The sequence below is a fragment of the Lissotriton helveticus genome, chromosome 10, assembly GCF_964261635.1.
Source record: "Lissotriton helveticus chromosome 10, aLisHel1.1, whole genome shotgun sequence".
In the NCBI taxonomy this organism is placed as follows: domain Eukaryota; kingdom Metazoa; phylum Chordata; class Amphibia; order Caudata; family Salamandridae; genus Lissotriton; species Lissotriton helveticus.
In genome coordinates this window covers 383923576-383943576 of record NC_136071.1, presented here as the reverse complement: position 1 = coordinate 383943576, position 20001 = coordinate 383923576, and the positions used below count along the sequence as shown (strand labels likewise).

The window sequence follows — 20001 nt, the reverse complement described above, 5'->3', positions numbered from 1 at the left end:
ATTTCCCTGGGTGTCTACTTTTCAAAAATGTATAGGTTTGCTAGGTTTCCCTAGGTGCTGGCAGAGCTACGGCGCAAAAACAAAAGGTAGTCTTTTTGTCCAAAACGTGCTAGATTTCACTGGGAAATTGAGGTGCGACCATGTTGCGTTTTGCGCTGTTTCATGTCGCAGCCACTATGCCTACCCACGCAAGTGAGGTACCATTTCTTTTGGGAGACCTGGGGGAACGCTGGGTGGGTGGAAATTTGTTGATCCACGCAGATTCCAGAACTTTCCACCACAGAAATGTGAGGAAAATGTGTTTTTTTGTCCAATTTTTAGGTTTGCAAGGGATTCTGGGTAACAAAACCTGGGGGTAGGCAGACGAGTCACCCCATCCTGAATTTCCCTGGGTGTCTACTTTTCAAAAATGTATAGGTTTGCTAGGTTTCCCTAGGTGCTGGCAGAGCTACGGCGCAAAAACAAAAGGTAGTCTTTTTGTCCAAAACGTGCTAGATTTCACTGGGAAATTGAGGTGCGACCATGTTGCGTTTTGCGCTGTTTTATGTCGCAGCGACTTTACCTACCCATGCAAGTGAGGTACCATTTTTTTCGGGAGACCTGGGGGCACGCTGGGTGGGTGGAAATTAGTTGATCCACGCAGATTCCAGAACTTTCCACCACAGAAATGTGAGGAAAATGTATTTGTTTTGTCAAATATTTAGGTTTGCAAGGGATTCTGGGTAACAAAACTTGGGGGTAGGCAGATGAGTCACCCCATCCTGAATTCCCCTGGGTGTCTAGTTTTCAAAAATGTATAGGTTAGCTAGGTTTCCCTAGGTGCTGGCAGAGCTACGGCGCAAAAACAAAAGGTAGTCCTTTTGTCCAAAAAGTGCTAGATTTCACTGGGAAATTGAGGTGCGACCATGTTGCGTTTTGCGCTGTTTCATGTCGCAACCACTATGCCTACCCACGCAAGTGAGGTACCATTTTTTTTGGGAGACCTGGGGGCACGCTGGGTGGGTGGAAATGTTTGATCCACGCAGATTCCAGAACTTTCCACCACAGAAATGTGAGGAAAATGTGTTTTTTTTGTCCAATTTTTAGGTTTGCAAGGGATTCTGGGTAACAAAACCTGGGGGTAGTCAGACGAGTCACCCCATCCTGAATTCCCCTGGGTGTCTACTTTTCAAAAATATATAGGTTTGCTAGGTTTCCCTAGGTGCTGGTAGAGCTAGGGCTCAAAAACAAAAGGTAGTCTCTTTGTCCAAAGAGCGCAAGATTTCACTGGGAAATTGAGGTGCGACTACGTTGCATTTTGCGCCGTTTCCTGTCGAAGGCACAAGGCCGACCCACACAAGTGAGGTACCGTTTGTATCGGGAGACCTGGGGAAACGCTGGGTGGGTGGAAATTTGTTGATCCACGCAGATTCCTGAACTTTCCACCACAGAAATGTGAGGAAAATGTGTTTTTTTTGTCAAAATCTTAGCTTTGCAAGGGATTCTGGGTAACAAAACCTGGTGGTAGGCAGTCGAGTCACACCATCCTGAATTCCCCTGGGTGTCTACATTTAAAAAATGTATAGGTTTGCTAGGTTTCCATAGGTGCCGGCAGAGCTAGGGTGCAAAAACTACAGGTAGGCACTTTGCCAAAAAAGGGTCAATTTGTAACTGCAAAATTTAGGTGTGACCATGTTGCATTTTGCGCCGTTTCCTGTCGCAGGCACAAGGCCGACCCACACAAGTGAGGTACCGTTTTTATCGGGAGACTTGGGGTAATTCAGATTTGTAAATCAACTGTTATTACTAATTGAGCTTTCATGCATTTCTCCCTTTCAATGAAAGACATTGTGTAAAAAAAATTTTTTGAAAAATGACCAATAATTCTCATGCTAGTACGAGTATTCCCAATTTTGAAAATGTGCAATTATATACTGTTTCTGAACTCTATAATTTGTACCCAATTCAGAAATACATAAGTGTCTTTCATACAGATTTTTCCATGTATACATTTTCCAGGACAAAGTGCTCTATACCCAGTAAATGAAAAAATACCATTGCAAGTTGCTGCTCAGTTTTTGGATCTGGGTTCGTCGGGTTCTTGGTGAAACTACAAGTCCTATATATCCCCACAACCAGGAAGGTCTAACGGATGTAACGGTATATTGCTTTCCAAGAGCTGTCAAAATTAGAAAAAGTTATAGGTGAAAACGTTGAGACAAAAGGCTGTTTTTTTCAACAAATTTTCAATTATTCCAATATTTAACTGTTAGTTTCTATAAAGAAACCTTCATGGATTTAGACAAATGACCCCTTTCTGAATTCAGAATTGTATCTCCTTTTCGAAAATGTACAGCTTTCCAGGATGCATTATTGCTTTCAAACTCATTTCTACCATTAACTGGAAGGAGGTGGAAAGCTCTAAAAATAGCAAAAATAGGCTATGTCCCAGAAAAATGCCAAAACTATGTGAACATTTTCGGTTCTCTGACAAAAGACTGTCATTCCCTAAAAGCTGAGAGAATGGAGATTTAAGCCCCACAAACCCTTTTTTGATAACATTTTCAGGGAAAAACCCAGAGGCTTTCATTTGCAGCCCGTTTTTCCCATTTTTCTGAAAAAAACAAAATAAATCACTATATTTTGGTTAATTTCTGGGACCCCTCCAAGGGAATCCACAAAACCTGGGCGCCTTTAGAATCCACATGATGTTGGAAGAAAAGGACGCAAATTTGGTGTGGATACCTTATGTGGTCAAAAAGTTACAAGGGCCTAAGCGCGCACTACCCCAAAACGCCAAAAAAAGCCTTAGCACAGGAGGGGAAAAGGCCTACCAGCGAAGGGGTTAAGACATGACATTAAGCCAAGCAGGTATATCTCCAGTTTTAGAACCCCCTCCCTTTCTATAACTGCATTAATGATCTCCATTATTCCACTATTGCTAAGCTCGTCCATGTCCTGTGTCAGAATCCAGCCTCCGTATGTTGGGATCTAGGACAAAGAGTTTAGGACGTGGGGAAAATCTGGGGTAAAAAATGTTCTGTGTAGAAAGTTACATTTTAGCAAATTGAATTGTGCATTCCAAAGACTTTAGGTGTCTGACTCAGTATAACATATGAAGATTCAACTCAAAATCCAAACTACATTTGTCGCCCATTTTTCCCACAGGTCTGCTTTGGGCCTTTTAACAGAGCTCGGTATAACAGGGAGGTCAGGATTATATGTTGCTATAGACGAAGTTCTCACCTGACATCTATCCCAGCACTCCGTAGTCACGCACTCAACCAGGGAACTCTACCTATATGACTGTTAGGCTTCAGCTATAAAGCTATTAACTAGTTATTTCTGAAATTTGGTACCATTTTGCTTGTTTCAGACAATGAGGTCTCAGAAAACCACCTGCTATCCATTGCAATAGTGCTGCCAACTAGTACAATATGAAATCAGAGAATCCAAAGCCACCAACATTAGCATAGAGCAAGAGTTTTCTCAAGGCTACCCTGTGTCGATCTGCATTCTAATTCATGTTGTACCACCCGGTGGCCTCTAAACCTCAGTGAAACACCCACACACAGCACAAAAGCAAGCAACATGAGGCTCATCAATGACGACAAACTGGACATGTTGGCTCAGATCAGTGCAGTGACCTTGTTGTGCTTTCACCTGCTGAAAGTTCTGAAAAATTGTTTCTGGTGGCTCCCACCCGACACCAAGCAAATGATTACGCAAGCTCTTATCAGAAGCAGACTTGACTGCAGCAACAATCTCTGTGGCACATATACCTGAAAAGCAAACATCCAACCATCCAGAACATAGCAACCAGGCTCATACTAAACGTCCCTCATCGAGAACACTTAATGCCTCACCTCAAGACACTACATAGGTTACAGATCCACAGGAGATTCACATTCATGCTGCTCATGTTCAAGGCACTCCACAAGACTGGAAAGGATACCTCAACAGACCCTACCCTAAAGAGGAGTTGGGGATGATATATTTATGATATCTGTTGTTTTGGATGTTCTTATTCGAATTATATGTAATATGTCAAACAAGAGAATATTTTTAAGACATATGTTAAAAATGCAATACAATTAATACTTTTGTATTCCTTGTAGTGACTGATCTTCTTGGCAATTCTCTTGCTTGGGTGGCAGCTGGCTTCATTCAGGATCCCCCTCTGGGACCTTGTTCAATTCTTCGCGGGCGGGTAGTTTTCCTCTGTTTGCATTTCTGTTGTTCCCCTGTCTACCCGCCGTTATTTAACTCAGGGGTCCCCCTTCTTAGTGATAAATCCCCATGTGGTCACTGGATCCAACCAAATGTCCTTCAGTGACCCTCATTCTGCCTTCAGTCATTCCCAGCAGGCCATTCAGCTAGCCATTATAGACCCTCCTCCCCTAAACAGACTTCACTAACCCTAGCAGGCCCTCAGCTTACACTTTACAAGACAGACCTCAGAAAATCTGGGAGCCTCACAGAAGACTCTTGGCGCTACCCCAGATGGCACCCAGAGCTCACCTTCAGATGGTTCTCTGTTAGACTGTCTACAGAAATATCCTCTTACATAAATATGTCCTAAATATCGCTCACAAGAACATTGTTCCAATGGGTGCATTATAATGTCTATTTTTAAATTCAATGTGCAAACTTTTCTCTAAATGATATTCAGGACAGACTGTGTCAGATGATATTCTGATTCTGTACACTTCCATTCACAACCATCTGGAGTTCGGAGAGCATAAAAGTGGTCCAGTTCTAAAATAGACAGAATGTCCAGGTCTCCAATGAGGGGGTTCGCAGGCTGCCCTACCTCCCACAACACTCTAGCTACTTCAGTGGTTTCCCTGGGGTCCGCTACTATGTATACACTCAACAACCCTATAGTAGCTGTGCATTTTACTAGCCCTGGTTTCAGTATTATACTATTGCTTTACAGTGTGCAGGCTCAACAAATAGCACTACATCATTCCTGTATATAGTACTGAGTTGGGTCTCGGTGTGATTTGCTTACGATATGAAACACAGGCTTGATTCCTGGGGATATCTTTTTTACTTATTTGTGTTTATGTTTGTATCTTGGTGCCTTATGTGTACATCCTACAGCCTGTGTATCCGACATGTAATGTAACGAGTACTGGGGATATAACTTTGCTATGCGTTGCTCTCATGCTAGTTATAATTGTTTTGTTTGGGTCCATTTTCAAGAGGTTTCTATATAGACACTGGGCTACTGCCCTTGTGCAGTGTCTTAAATACAGGCATTGGCATTTACAATGCGGGCGGAACCACGTGTTCTGTTACCCTGCAAGCGTTACCACACTTGCTTTTACCACACATATGCCTTAACCAAGAATATGTGTGGTAAAGGCAGTCAGTGCTCTATTTTCAGAGCAGATGGGCGGGGAGATTGCGCGGAGGAACAGGAAAGATCGGGACAGGAAGGATCGGGATGCAGCTTGGTACGTAGGGCTGAGCCAGGTTTTAGGGCTCGGGGCGGGGGGGGGGGGGGGTTGGGGTCGTTTTCATGGCTGGGGGCTGAGTTTTAGGGTTCAGGGTGGGGAGGTCGGATCGTTTTTAGGACTAGGGCCGGGTGGCAACCCTTAAATACATATGTATCTGTTCTGGGTGATATGGGTGCATTTTTGCAATATGATATCCTGGCTTTTATAGCTGTCATATACAATATTTATTTGAAAAGTTTTATAAAGCGCACACAAGACCCAGACGGGTAGCAGAGCTCTGTACAAAGAGGAAAACTGACGTTGACGTGCAGTGACATTATAAGTACAATAAACATGATAGGAACTTGAGGCATCAAGTAAATGAGGGTGCTAGGGGAAGAAGAGGTAGTGAGTGATCAAACAGGTTAAAGCCCACCTAGATGGGGCCGAGCAGGTTCTTAATCGAGTTACTTCCAAAGAACTACTAAATACGTTTTAAACCCCAAGTAAAAATGATTGCAAGCACATATTACAAACACAAAGTGAAAATAATTGTCAAGCATACATTTCAGCACACAAAGTAAAAATGACTGTCAAGATCGAAAGGTAAGTGTCTAGCAAATGACATAGAGGCTATTGCCGATTAAGTTCTTCCAACAGTAGCCATATGATAAGTTTTTAATGAAGCAGTCGAACAATAGCTGGTGATGTATGTCTGCTGTCTTTTTTGGCTGTAGTTCTAGTGCTTGTACTTACAATGTGCTACCATTTTTGTATCTTGTTGGTATACCTTTAGTTATGGGGACAGAGTGTGCCACATCACCCTGGCGCTGGTTACATTACAACACCATTCCTATGTCTGTCCCAGCTGAATGTTTGGCACTGGGCACTGTACATTTTATGAACTTACTTCTGCAGTTCCGGCTGAGGGATCATAATGGTAGGACACGACATTTCCATCAGGGCATCTGAAAAGTTCTGAAATGTGAAGAAGATACACATTATGTGTAAATGTTCAACTCACAGAAAAACACTTTAGTTGAAACTACTGAAGGTTGTGAAACTTTAGTTTAGCAAGCTCTAACAGAATGGAGTATACAATATTTTCTTGGTGTCCAAAGGCACTTGTTCAGTCAAGATTTCAAAATGCCATGCAATGAATAGTGTTTTTTTTCTTTAAATAAACTTAATAATATATATTATGCAAGGTAATTGGAAGATGTGTCATACCCTTATTTTTCCATTGTAAAATCTCCCATTCTAACAAATGTATTTTTAAACATTAGCATGCAGCAAGAGGACCTTAAGTGTGCAGAACACCAAGACATCAAGATGTTACTCCCCCCACAAAACCCCGAAAAATATGGAACACGTATGCAGCCATCATCGTGCAGATACACCACATAGCTACTCATTATTGCACTCACAACATCACTTCCATCCACACAACAATATCCAAAATATTCAACACAAAGCACTAGACAGTGAACTACACCTCTCTCCAACACAGCTCAGATATTCTATATGAACAAGTTACTTCGGTAATGCTCCTTCTGGTGGATACTCTAAGTAACCACGGTACGCACCAATGGTTGGAATCGTGCGACTCCATAAGGGATGGAGGGGCGTTTCAATGCATTCGTATTGGGTTTTGAAGCACACCCAGATTTACAAAAGGCAGCAAACTGAGTATGTTCCAAAATGGGGTGCCTTCCCTAGACTGGCATAACGAGGAGAAATATCTTCATTTCTCTTCGTTACTCCCTCTACATACAAAGAGGAATATGCCTCTGAGGATTGTTTCTGTGCTGGAAGCTAGTCCTCCCTGCACAAAAACAATCCTGCCTGTAATGCAGGCACCCTTGCACTATGGCACAAGTGTGCCTGTGTTGGCGCTAGACTGCCTGAAGTGCCCCAGCCCTATGACAGAGAAGTGTACTATTTCATAGACAATTTGGCCCATCACTCTCCTTTTCATGCAACGCAGAACAGCAGGTTGACTTGGTGCATTGCATTGTGTGAAATGTAAGTAAATCTGGGCCACATATCCACCAGAAAGAGCGTTACCTAAGGAAATTAACTTGTTCTTTTGATGGATAATTCTGACCACAGATTCCTATCCTTCTGAATAGATACCAAAGCAGTACTTCGCAAGGTGGCGATGACTTAGATCGGATGTATGACGTTACAACGCAGGCTATTACAACGCCTGCCTTTACAACACGGTTTTTACATCGCATACCATTACAACGCATAGCGCTTTTGGGTGCTGGATAGTGAATAGTTTAATTTACTATTCCAACTCCAGTCCCCGTGGACACTAGGGAAGGTGTTGGATAGTAAATTAAACGTATTCCCTATCCTAGAGCGCCCCCCAGCGCAATGCGTTGTAATAGTTTGCGTTGTAATGACCGCGTTGTAATGGTAGTGTGTTGTAAAAGTTTCGTTGTAAGTGATGTTTACCACTTAGATCAAAACGTCCTATAGGACATAATGGGCAAAATGCCCATCCAATCGGAATGAGGGGTTCAGAAGCGCTTTGTGAATTTGTGTACTGACACCCACGTCACAGTCTGGAAGGTGTCAAGGACAGGCACTTTATGAGCAGTGCAGTGGTAGCAGCTTTGGTCGTGGTGGCTTCCCTTAATCCCTTCAGAAGTTGCTTTTTGTCCAGTGTGTAGTAGATCTGAATGCAGAGAACTATCAACCACAGTCTCTATCTGCGCTGCCTTTCTTTGCTCCAGAGAAGCCCACAAAGAGCTGATCAACCACCTAATAGTCTTTGGTGCGAGTACCTGCACCTCGAAGATATAAATCGGGCCCATAGTTCTCTAGCACAGTGGAAAGAAACGATTCGTAAAAAAAAATGTCAACTGATGAGGGACAAGTTGTGAGTGAGCTCCAGATTTGTGTACGAAGACACGAAAAGGAAGAAACAGATGTCAATGCGCAGGGGTCATGTTCCTTTGCAACTCCCTCATCGCTTCTGGAGCAGAACGAATACAATGAGGAGCCGCAGGGCGTCACCGCCCTGATCATTGGAGCATTGCTGTTTAAAATCTTCCGGATCCAGTCTGACCCCTGGGGATATCCTAAAGTTGAGAAGTGTTAGACACGGGTAGTGTGGTGCAGAGCGGGTGGGCCAAACTCAGGAGGAAATGTGTAAAACATCTGCGCAGTACACACAGGCGACACACAAGGCACACACCAAAAAGAGACGCTACACAAGGTTGCGTAAGAATAACTTTTGTATTGTGTAAAACACAAGATAATAATCACAGTAATCTCTACACTGTGCCAACTGGCACCGAGGCAATATTTACAGGGGGATTATATACATGGCCGGGCCAATCGGGCCGCGGCCAGAACCATTGCGAAGGACAATGAATAAAGGTCAGTCCATCAGCCGCAATCCTGCAATAAAAACATCAGGGCGTGACATTAGGCATTAGGCCAGAACACCTGCAATGAAAACATCTTGAGTCAACTGAGAATAATTGTACCGTCCATTATGCCTAGCCTTAGCAACATCGCCATAGACATACAACATTATCATCTGGCATTAGGTAGGAACCTGAAGCATCCTGACATGGCATCCGGCAGGAACAAAAAGCAGTACAACTCTAGGCTCAGGCTTCACTCACCCTTGCCGTAGACCTGGGATGAAAACATTAGGTTACGCATAAAAATGCAAAATGCATAAACATATCAGCGGTGGCATAAAATGCAACCTTAGGCCGACCATCATACTAGGCATAAAAATAGGCAACGTTATAAGTAAGCAGATAAGCACTCGGCATAACCCGGAGCCTGAAAATACATTCTGCATAGCCATACACGGGGGCGTAGTCGCATCAGCCACCAGCATAAATCAAGGTATGAACTCCCCCCCCCACCCCCCTCATGGCATATAACATCTCTGGGCATAAGGCATTAACCATGAAGTCACATTATGGGTTAAATACAACCTCAGAAGCATAAAAACAGTAGGCATCAGGAGCATGAATGCAGTAGACCTCCAATCATGAGCATGGGGCAGAATCCTGGGAGCACAGGGCCTCATCCTTAGGAAAAAGCGTTAGGCACAATTTGCATTCAAATAGGCTGTAAGGATATTACCAGCAGGGCATCACACCTAACTTCAGCAGGGCACACATGGGAATGGTCAAAACAATCACCCCCGTTGGTACAGGTTACTTCTTGGCGCCACTGTGCTTAGGGAGCCCCTCCCCTGGGTTTCCAGATTAACAATGCCCCCTACGTGGCTACTGCCCACTGTCGTGCGGGCAGTTGAATAGAATAAAGCCAGTGCCTGGTCTGTTGGAGCCCCCAAAACAACACTGGGACATGGGAGCCCCCTCCTCTGGGACTCGGAAGTTCCAGCAATGTATCCTCGTTGACTTCGAACACTAATACTGCCCAACGGTGCAGCTGTCCGATGTCAGACGGGGCAGCTGGGGAATTATATGGGCGCAGGGGGGGCAGCAGCCCACAATAGAATACTGGCCCCGGGGGGCGGGCACCGTCAATGTGCTCCGACACCCCCACCAACCGCTAGCAGGCAGAGCCACACTCACCGGGCTCCCAGGGCAGGCTCCAGACGTCAGCTCCTAAGCCCCCTTGGCTTCCTCTTGGCCTGGACATGGCCCGCTTCTCCCACTGCAGCCAGCACTCCTCTCTTCACCCGGGTCCCGCTCCTGGGCCCGGGGCTTCTCGGACTGCACGCGGGGCTCTCCATTCCACCTGGGTGCCACGCGAATCACTTGCAGCACTTCGGGCGTCGCATCGTGAGGGGAGCCAACACCTTGCTCCCCCCTTTCTCTGCCCTCACTCTCCAGGGGAAATGCCTCCTGCCCCACTCACCACTCCTTAAGGGCAGGGCAAGAGGGAGGCGCAGCCATCTGCTGCGCCTGAGGGCCCGGCTCTTTAGCGGCCGTCACCGGGGCCTGCGAGGCTCCTCATCGGTTGCTGCTCCGGACTCCGTCTTCTTCCCTGCTGAGGTTGCGGGGCTCTCCTCAGTGCATGAGAGCCCTGTCAGCAGCAGCAGCGCCTCGCCAGTCTTCATCCGGGGACCCTCCTGGGACCCGGGGCTTCGAGGAAGATCCCGCTTCTTCTCGGGGCTCTCCTCTGCTCACGGAGAGCCCCCACCTACTTCCCGCGAGGCCACAACTTCTTCCGGGTCGCCATGGGCAGCGCAGCGGCCCTGCTCCTCTCTGCAACCTCGGCGCCAGTGCGGGGTGGGCATCCGCGGTCCAAATAAGGTACACCTGCTGCAGAAACACGGGGTAGGCTCCCGCTGTTTCAAGTTGGCAACAGGCAGCAATCATGCGGGTAGGCTCCCGCTGTATTTTAGACAATGAGGGGTAGGCTCCCTCTGAGACACAAGCAAACACGTGGGCGGGCACCCGCTCATAAGATATGCATGAAGCGGGGTAGGCTCCTGCCGTAATGTCCAGACGGCAGAGCGTCCTCACGCGGGGTGGGCACCCTCTTTCATTTAAATCAGCACAAGTGCGCAATCATGCGGGGTAGGCTCCCGCTATCCCCATAGGCGACGGGGGACTGGAAATACAGTGATCCCCCTCTCCTGGCACATCAAATGCAGCATTCATTCAGCGCTACCAAGCACAGCATTGCAGATTGGGGGTGGAAGTGCTCCTCACCTCCTGGGAGTACAGTCCAGCCCAATATAGCACTCTTCTTCTTCAAGGGCCAGGTATCAGAGCAGCAGGCACTACTGGGCAATGTCAGCAGTCAGTGGGCACTCATCAGGACAGGGCTGTAGGTCCTAGGAATCATCCTCCTCTGTAACATGGCACTCCTCCTGATACAGCAGCCTTGACTCCAGCAGTGGGGCTCTCACTAGCCCTGTGGACAGCAGAGGGGTTACAGTTGGGCACGGGGTCCAGCACACAGGCCCATGTGGCAGTACTTCCTGGCTGTAGGTCCCCTCACATTCAAGTCCACGCTCTGACTGAGCACATGGTGGCACAGCCCCCCTATTTATACGCCCCTCACCCCCTCCTACCAGACAGTGCCAGAAGCTTCTAGAAGTGTCTGGGGAAACTGGTTCTAACTGGTCTAGGGGGAGGAGTAGAGCACCCTGGGTGCCAGGTTTCCCTCCAAAAGCTGGGATGGTTGGGAAACAACAACTAGACTGCTAACCCACCTCAGTCTGGCGGCACAACACACAGCCATGGCACCCATTTTAAAAGCGACATTTTACCAAGGTGCATTCTTACAAGGGGGGGATTACAGGTGCGTACACCATTGCATCACATTTAACATTTGTATGTCACATTCCTCAAATGACAAGTTGATTTCCAAAAAAAGTGAAAAAAAATCAGGGGAAAGAGGGCCAAGTACAACAAGAAGTATCCAGCTAGAAGTATCCATTAGACAGAGGGTACCAACAAGTTCACAGTCCACATTCCATAGACCTAGACTATGGTTTAATTTCCTCTGGTTGCCCACCCAGTGCAAGACTCTCACACTGTCCACCAGTGCAGGTCTATGACACTGCACACCTCTAACAGTTTCTAACACTCAACTGATATTAGACTTCCCATCTACCCAGTTTTGCAATTTCTCAGCCTAGCACCGCCCACCACTGTGTCTTCTTCAGAGTGACTAGCAGTATCAGCTTCACAGGTATAAGAGTGCCACTCTACCAATCAGGGCAGGCCCCTGACACCACACACCTTTGATGGCTTCAAGCACTGTTCACCACTATTAACTTTTTTAACTGCCCACCAGTTCTATCTCCCCGAACAACCCACCACTGTGCATTACTTAGAGTGTCTGTCAGTTCCAGCTCCTAAGAAAGCCCACAAGTATAGTCTTCTTACACTGCCAGCCAATGCAAGCTGCTCACTTTGCCCTCAAATTGAAGCATGTTAAACTGCCAACCAATGCTAGGTACTGGTAATGCTGACCTGTGCCATTTCATTACAAGGCCCACCAGCGCTATTTTCTTAAAATTCTTGTCACCTATCATCCTCTTGGATTAGCTCCTGGGAGCTGTGCTAGCACTAACTCAAGAATAGCAAAGTAGCAAGATATCATCCCCATGACTAAAACGTACCCTTTTGAAGAATACTGAAAGTATGAACTATGTTCAAATGGGTTACCAAGCACTGGGCTAAGCCTGACCCTGCAAGCAACCACTTCCTGCAGTGAGTGATGGACAGTTGAAGTACATCTACCAGCATGCATAAGAGAGGTCTAGGTCAGTCTTGCCAAAATCAGTGTACAATCCAACCTCTTGTCAATCGCATTGCCAAACAGTGCGAGCCTCAAAGGTTGGTCACCTGTGTCAACCTCTCAGAAAATACCCTACTATTAGCTTAGAACACTGCTCACCATTGTAGTATGCTCACTATGCCCTCAACTAAGAGCTATCTACATTGACTACCAGTACCAGCCCTTTGCACTACTCAGAAGTAGGAGATCCTCACATTGCCCATATGTGACAGTTTCTTCTAATACCATCCATGGCCTCCTTAAGACATTTTTTGTTACAATTCTATGGGTGGTTTTATGTACCTATTCTCTCCAGAGCCTCGGGGGGGAAAACGGTAAACCGATAAGCAACCACATTTAAGAGAATGAGGTCAGAAAGCTTCGCTTGAAGTAGACACTCCTCACCTCGCCATTCTCCGGTGGGTCGCCATTGCCAAATGTGCTGGTCACAACCAGCACCAGGGTCTCATGTTCCAGATTCATGATGTCATACTCGTCCATGCAGACCACCTATCAAGAAAGAGACAACATGTATAGTGCAAAATAGTAAATACATTCATGGCTTTCTTCAATCACAAAAAAACAAGAACTTGAATCATACTAGATGTCCCACCTCCAGTGAGCACCAACTTTGTTGAGCATGCCGCTTACACTCAAAATGGTTCCTTTTTGGGTCAAGTCACTTCCTCCATCAACAGTTGATCATACCTTACAGTTCCTGGACTGCCAACAATACTCCCCAATGCTATGGTTTTGGTGGAGTCAACATGGATGCCATTTTAGGTAGAGAGGCGGAACCCACACCCAAACAGACTATGCCATTTGGGGGTGTAGGTCAAAGTCCTGTCCCAGGAGTGTAGTTTAGGGAAACTCACATTGTAATTTCCGACCCACCCTCTATTTGCAGCATGTGCATGGTACAGATATGTTGTTTAGAGGAACAGGTACAGAATCCCAATATTTGAACGGATGCATGTTAAACCGCTAGCCCCAGAGGAGCTGCCATGACCCAGGATATTGGTGGAATGAACACTAATGCATGTCTAGGTTACAGAGGACTCCATTCAGCAGGTCTTCTGCATCATAAAATCCAGCGGTTTTTAGTTCCTGCCTTACAAGCCTATTTTCTTCTCAAAGTAAACTGTACAAAGCCCACATTTCTGCCATCGTTACTTTTGAATATAGCTCGAATAGAGCCCTTAGGTCTGGGAATATCAGTTTGATATCAGTTCCTAAGATTAAACGGGCACGGTTTGGAGGCCGACTGTTCACATACAACACACCCAGGCTCTAGAACACTATCCCTATTCATATTCGCCCGGAACCTGACTATCTTAAGTTCAGGAAACTATTGAAAACCTTTCTCTTTCATTAATTTCTCGCAGTGTCTGACATGGTGCCTAGCGCTGGGATGCCCCTGGGTAACCATGCGCTTTATAAATGTTCCTTCATTCATTCATTCATTCATTTGGCCGTTTTTAGACCCGGAGTTATGTGATTTTCAAACATTGCATTCATAGTGCAGTAATACAAATATCACCTCATTTTAAACACCCCACAGTTGTTGTTTTAAGAATTAATTAGTACATTAATTTAAAACTTGATATAATGCATTAATGCCTTCATTTGTCCTGCTGCTTAGTATTGAAGTCAGCAAGAAGTAACACTAGGTTTTAAAGAAAAGTGTTTTACTGTTCCAAACTTGCAGGTTCTCAATGGAGTGTAATGAAAAGGCCCGGGAAGGGGTACCAAGGAGCAGCAGTTCATGATCGTGTAACTCATAGATACTCACAAATATTTTGCGAAAGGCCACAAAGATTGGTCTGTGTTAAGCCCGAGGGCCGCAATGATGCTAGCAGGATTTTGTAGGTAGTTAAATGTTGCAGTATGCTATATTAGGTTATTTTCCTTTACTTCAGTTGGCTTTTAATTAGGACCGTTTTATTTCTGTTTCTGCAGTTCCGCACATAAGGCCTGTTTCACAAGGGTTCACTTGCACGTTTAGATTTACTCTTGAGCAGTAAATTGACGACTGCACCAATGTGTGTATCTGCACTTTTTTGCTATTTACAATTTCTGAGTGTAGATTTACACCTAACTGAAGACTTACATGTGTCGACCCCAAAGTGGAGTCTCCTACAACAGACCTATGAGTGTAAACTTACTACTAATCATTTTAGCCACATAGCTTTACATCTCCACTACCATGTCAGAGATCTCCTTACAGGTAAATATAGGGAAATATTAAAGCTTATTATTCATATATATGTATGTGTATATATGTATATATATATATATATATATATATATATATATATTTATATATATATATATATATATATATATATATATATATATATATATATATATATATATATATATATATATATATATATATATATATATATATATATATTCACTGAAAAAACCATAGGTTATAGACCATATATAGTTAGGAATTTGCATTTACAAAACCTTAAAAATTCACTGAAAAAACCATAGGTTAGAGACCATATATAGTTAGCTGGACATTTTATTGACATAAAACCAATGAAATTCCATATATAGTTAGTTGCACTAACTATATATCGCGCACCCGCAATCCACTGCTGATGATGTCACATATTACATCATTCATGACATGGTCAGTGACATCACTGATGACATCACTGATGACATCTCAAATGACATCACTGATGACATCACTGATGACATCTCAAATGACATCACTGATGACATCATCTAGTGTCTGTGTGTTTTTGTAAAGTTGAAATATGTTTTACATATTGAAGAATGAGTGGATGTATGGAAGACTGAGTGTGTGTGTGGCTGGCTGGGAGGTGTGTGACTGTGCATATCAATGTGTACTTGTATCAGTGATTGTATAATAGAGTAAGTATGTGTTAGTATATGTGTGAAAAGTATGGTGTTCTGTGTTTAACTGTATAGATGAGGAAATCGAAGTGTGATTGATTCTTCACAGGACTGACTAGGTGTATGAGTGCATATGATAGTGTTGTAATAATGAGTGACTGTATGTATGAGTGATTGTATGGGTGAATGAGTGAATGTGTGTGTAGACGTAGGAATCAGTGAGTGCGTATGTAGTAACTGGTATTGGTGTGTCATGATGTCATCAGTGATGTCATTTGAGATGTCATCAGTGATGTCATTTGAGATGTCATCAGTGATGTCATCAGTGATGTCACTGAAGTATGGTGTTCTGTGTTTAACTGTATAGATGAGGAAATGGAAGTGTGATTGATTCTTTACAGGACTGACTAGGTGTGTGAGTAACTCCATGGATGAGTGGCAGTGTGTGAGTGTCTGCATAGGTGTATGAGTGCATATGATAGTGTTGTAATAATGAGTGACTGTATGTATGAGTGATTGTATGGGTGAATGAGTGAATGTGTGTGTAGACGTAGGAATCAGTGAGTGCGTATGTAGTAACTGGTATTGGTGTGTCATGATGTCATCAGTGATGTCATTTGAGATGTCATCAGTGATGTCATCCGTGATGTCATTTGAGATGTCATCAGTGATGTCATCAGTGATGTCACTGACCATGTCATGAATGATGTAATATGTGACATCATCAGCAGTGGATTGCGGGTGCGCGATATATAGTTAGTGCAACTAACTATATATGGAATTTCATTGGTTTTATGTCAATAAAATGTCCAGCTAACTATATATGGTCTCTAACCTATGGTTTTTTCAGTGAATTTTTAAGGTTTTGTAAATGCAAATTCCTAACTATATATGGTCTATAACCTATGGTTTTTTCAGTGAATTTCATTGGTTTTTTAAAAGCTAATATCTATAGCTGTAAAATATATTCTTTATTACGTGACGTATCACGTAGCCACGTGAGACGCCTCATGACGCGTCGCATAACCGTGACGTATCGGCTCTGCAGTGCAAACAAAACCCGTAACGTAAGCGTGCCGGAGCACGCTTACAGATATATATATTTTTTTTAACCTTAATTAGACAAAATCCACACGTGCACATATCTTGAGGCCTTGCAAAGGCACATCAAACAAACAGTCCCTACAATTTTGGCAAGTTTGCTGGAAATCTATTCCCTTAATTTTTTTTTTACTGTTTCTCTTAGTTTTCCCCTTGTTACGCTTACCGGGACGCTACCCGGTACGCGAACCGGACGCTCCAAAAACACAAGATGGCGGACTCCCGTTACGCTGCCGGTTAGCTGCCCGGTTCGCGTACCGGGAAGCGCCTCTACCGCGAAAAATCGCGGGGGACTTTAATATCCCCCTCATCAATCCTAGGGGGTCAGGAGGGGTTTACCTTGCCCCCTTTCCTTCATTTCCCCCTTCTTTTTTCACCACATCTTGTCTCTCGAACCTACCGAGAGACAAGATGGCGGCCGCTCCGGACTGTTTACAATGTTGACAGCTACGCTGCCGGTTAGCTGCCCGGTTAGCTGCCCGGTGAGCTGCCCGGTGAGCTGCCCGGTTCGCGTACCGGGACGCGCCTCTACATCGTAAAATCGCAAAAATATATATATTTTTTTTTTTTGCCCCGTGGGGCACTTTAATATCCCCCTCATCAATCCTAGGGGTCAGGAGTGGTCTACCTTGCCCCCTTTCCTTCATTTCCCCCTTCGTTTTTCACCACATCTTGTCTCTCGATCGTACCGAGAGACAAGATGGCGGCCGCTCCGGACTGTTTAGAATGTTGACAGACACCGGAGAGCCAATCAGCTTCGCTTCGCGAAGTTTGGTTACGCGTCAGGTACGCGAACCGGGGCGCTAACCGGAGCGCTGTCACAGATATATATATTTTTTTAAACGTTAATTTCTCAAAATCCACTGGAGCACATATATTGAGACATAGCAAAGGCACGTCGGGCAAACCATATCTACAATTTTGCCAAGTTTCATGTAAATCTATTCAGCCGTTCGAGCTAAAAGTGAGTCCAACCGCCCTATGGAAAAATGAATGGGAAAAACGCGTTTTGGGACCCCCCTTTTTCCTCGGCCCCCCCTTGACGAAACCCCCCCAAATTTTCAGGGGCTGCTCAGAAACAAAATGTGCCATTTTCCTGAAAATTTCAGCCAATTCCGTCCTCAAACGCCAAAGTTATTAGACATAGAATTTTCAGAAATCCCATAGAGAAAAAATCCTAACTATATATACCCACTGGCTATCGCCAGTAGGTAATATACATATATAAACATATATAATCTGCATATCTATATAAATATAAATGCATGCATACATATACATATATGCATACATATGCATGTTATTTACATGAAAGTTTTAAAAACACTAATAAAAGCAAAGCTAAAAAGCCACCTCATTACAAACAGAATGGCTTTAACTTAACCGCATGCGTGCGGGCGGAATTCCGCCCGTACGCTGGGTTTTGCGGAAACGCACTTTACGTGACGAGCTGGGCTCGTCATGAGCGTGCAAGGAGGCTACGCCATGACGAGCCCAGCTCGTCATGAGCGTCGAAGGGGTTAAACGAGGGCGAGATCTATTGCATTTTCAATGCTTGTTTACTTTGGTTCTATCAAGAAGGCATTCAGATGTGTCACACATTTGCCATAAATTCTGAATGTTAGCACTCTAGTTGCTCATTAGATCACTGTAGTAAAGCTAGTGCTCACCAGGGAAGTCTGCTGCTAATCATGGTTTGCAGCCATTTTCCCGCATTTTTTATCCCGCAGACTTTCAGTCCGCATACCATTATCCCGCAAGGTCATTGACCTCGCATACCATTATCCCGCATTTTTTCAAAACGCATGTGCATTTATCGCGCATGCCTTTACAAAGAATTACGTTTTAAAGGCATGTATGGTAAATGCATTTGCGTTGTGAAAACCATGATGACGAGAGAGGTAAGTGGGTTTGTGTTAATTTTTTCGTGGGTTAGTGATTGTGTAGTGTAGTGTAGTGTTGTGTAGTGTAGAGTTGTGGTAGTTGTTTAGTGTAGGGTCATGCTGGGGGTAGTGTTTTAGGGTTTAGGGTTGTGTTGTAGTGTTTGTGTAGTGTAGGGTCATGCTGGGGGTAGTGTTTTAGGGTTTAGGGTAGTGTTGTAGTGTTTGCGTAGTGTAGGGTCATGCTGGGGGTAGTGTTTTAGGGTTTAGGGTTGTGTTGTAGTGTTTGCGTAGTGTAGGGTCATGCTGGGGCTAGTGTTTTAGGGTTTAGGGTAGTGTTGTAGTGTTTGCGTAGTGTAGGGTCATGCTGGGCATAGTGTTTTAGGGTTTAGGATAGTGTTGTAGTGTTTGCGTAGTGTAGGGTCATGCTGGGGGTAGTGTTTTAGGGTTTTGGGTAGTGTTGTAGTGTTTGCGTAGTGTAGGGTCATGCTGGGGTGTAGTATTTTAGGGTTTAGGGTAGTGTTGTAGTGTTTGCGTAGTGTAGGGTCATGCTGGGGGTAGTGTTTTAGGGTTTTGGGTAGTGTTGTAGTGTTTGCGTAGTGTAGGGTCATGCTGGGGGTAGTGTTTTAGGGTTTTGGGTAGTGTTGTAGTGTTTGCGTAGTGTAGGGTCATGCTGGGGTGTAGTGGTTTAGGGTTTTGGGTAGTGTTGTAGTGTTTGCGTAGTGTAGGGTCATGCTGGGGTGTAGTGTTTTAGGGTTTTGGGTAGTGTTGTAGTGTTTGCGTAGTGTAGGGTCATGCTGGGGGTAGTGTTTTAGGGTTTTGGGTAGTGTTGTAGTGTTTGCGTAGTGTAGGGTCATGCTGGGGTGTAGTGTTTTAGGGTTTTGGGTAGTGTTGTAGTGTTTGCGTAGTGTAGGGTCATGCTGGGGGGTAGTGTTTTAGGGTTTTGGGTAGTGTTGTAGTGTTTGCGTAGTGTAGGGTCATGCTGGGGGTAGTGTTTTAGGGTTTTGGGTAGTGTTGTAGTGTTTGCGTAGTGTAGGGTCATGCTGGGGGTAGTGTTTTAGGGTTTAGGGTAGTGTTGTAGTGTTTGCGTAGTGTAGGGTCATGCTGGGGGTAGTGTTTTAGGGTTTAGGGTAGTGTTGTAGTGTTTGCGTAGTGTAGGGTCATGCTGGGGGTAGTGTTTTAGGGTTTAGGGTAGTGTTGTAGTGTTTGTGTAGTGTAGGGTCATGCTGGGGGTAGTGTTTTAGGGTTTAGGGTAGTGTTGTAGTGTTTGCGTAGTGTAGGGTCATGCTGGGGGTAGTGTTTTAGGGTTTAGGGTAGTGTTGTAGTGTTTGCGTAGTGTAGGGTCATGCTGGGGTGTAGTGTTTTAGGGTTTTGGGTAGTGTTGTAGTGTTTGCGTAGTGTAGGGTCATGCTGGGGGTAGTGTTTTAGGGTTTAGGGTAGTGTTGTAGTGTTTGCGTAGTGTAGGGTCATGCTGGGGTGTA

The 20001-nt window shown here is 44.7% G+C and overlaps 1 protein-coding gene across 1 annotated transcript in view; it reads right to left on the bottom strand.

The window, feature by feature from the left end:
- The window catches only part of NOS3 (nitric oxide synthase 3), a 999469-nt gene that overhangs the window by 457283 nt on the left and 522185 nt on the right, over window positions 1–20001 (bottom strand). Inside the window, exons 13-14 of the mRNA XM_078662772.1 lie at window positions 13071–13175; window positions 6334–6401 (exon numbers count right to left, since the gene is read on the bottom strand). Of these exons, the coding sequence (XP_078518898.1) occupies window positions 6334–6401; window positions 13071–13175 (173 nt within the window). The remainder of the gene's footprint in view (window positions 1–6333; window positions 6402–13070; window positions 13176–20001) is intronic.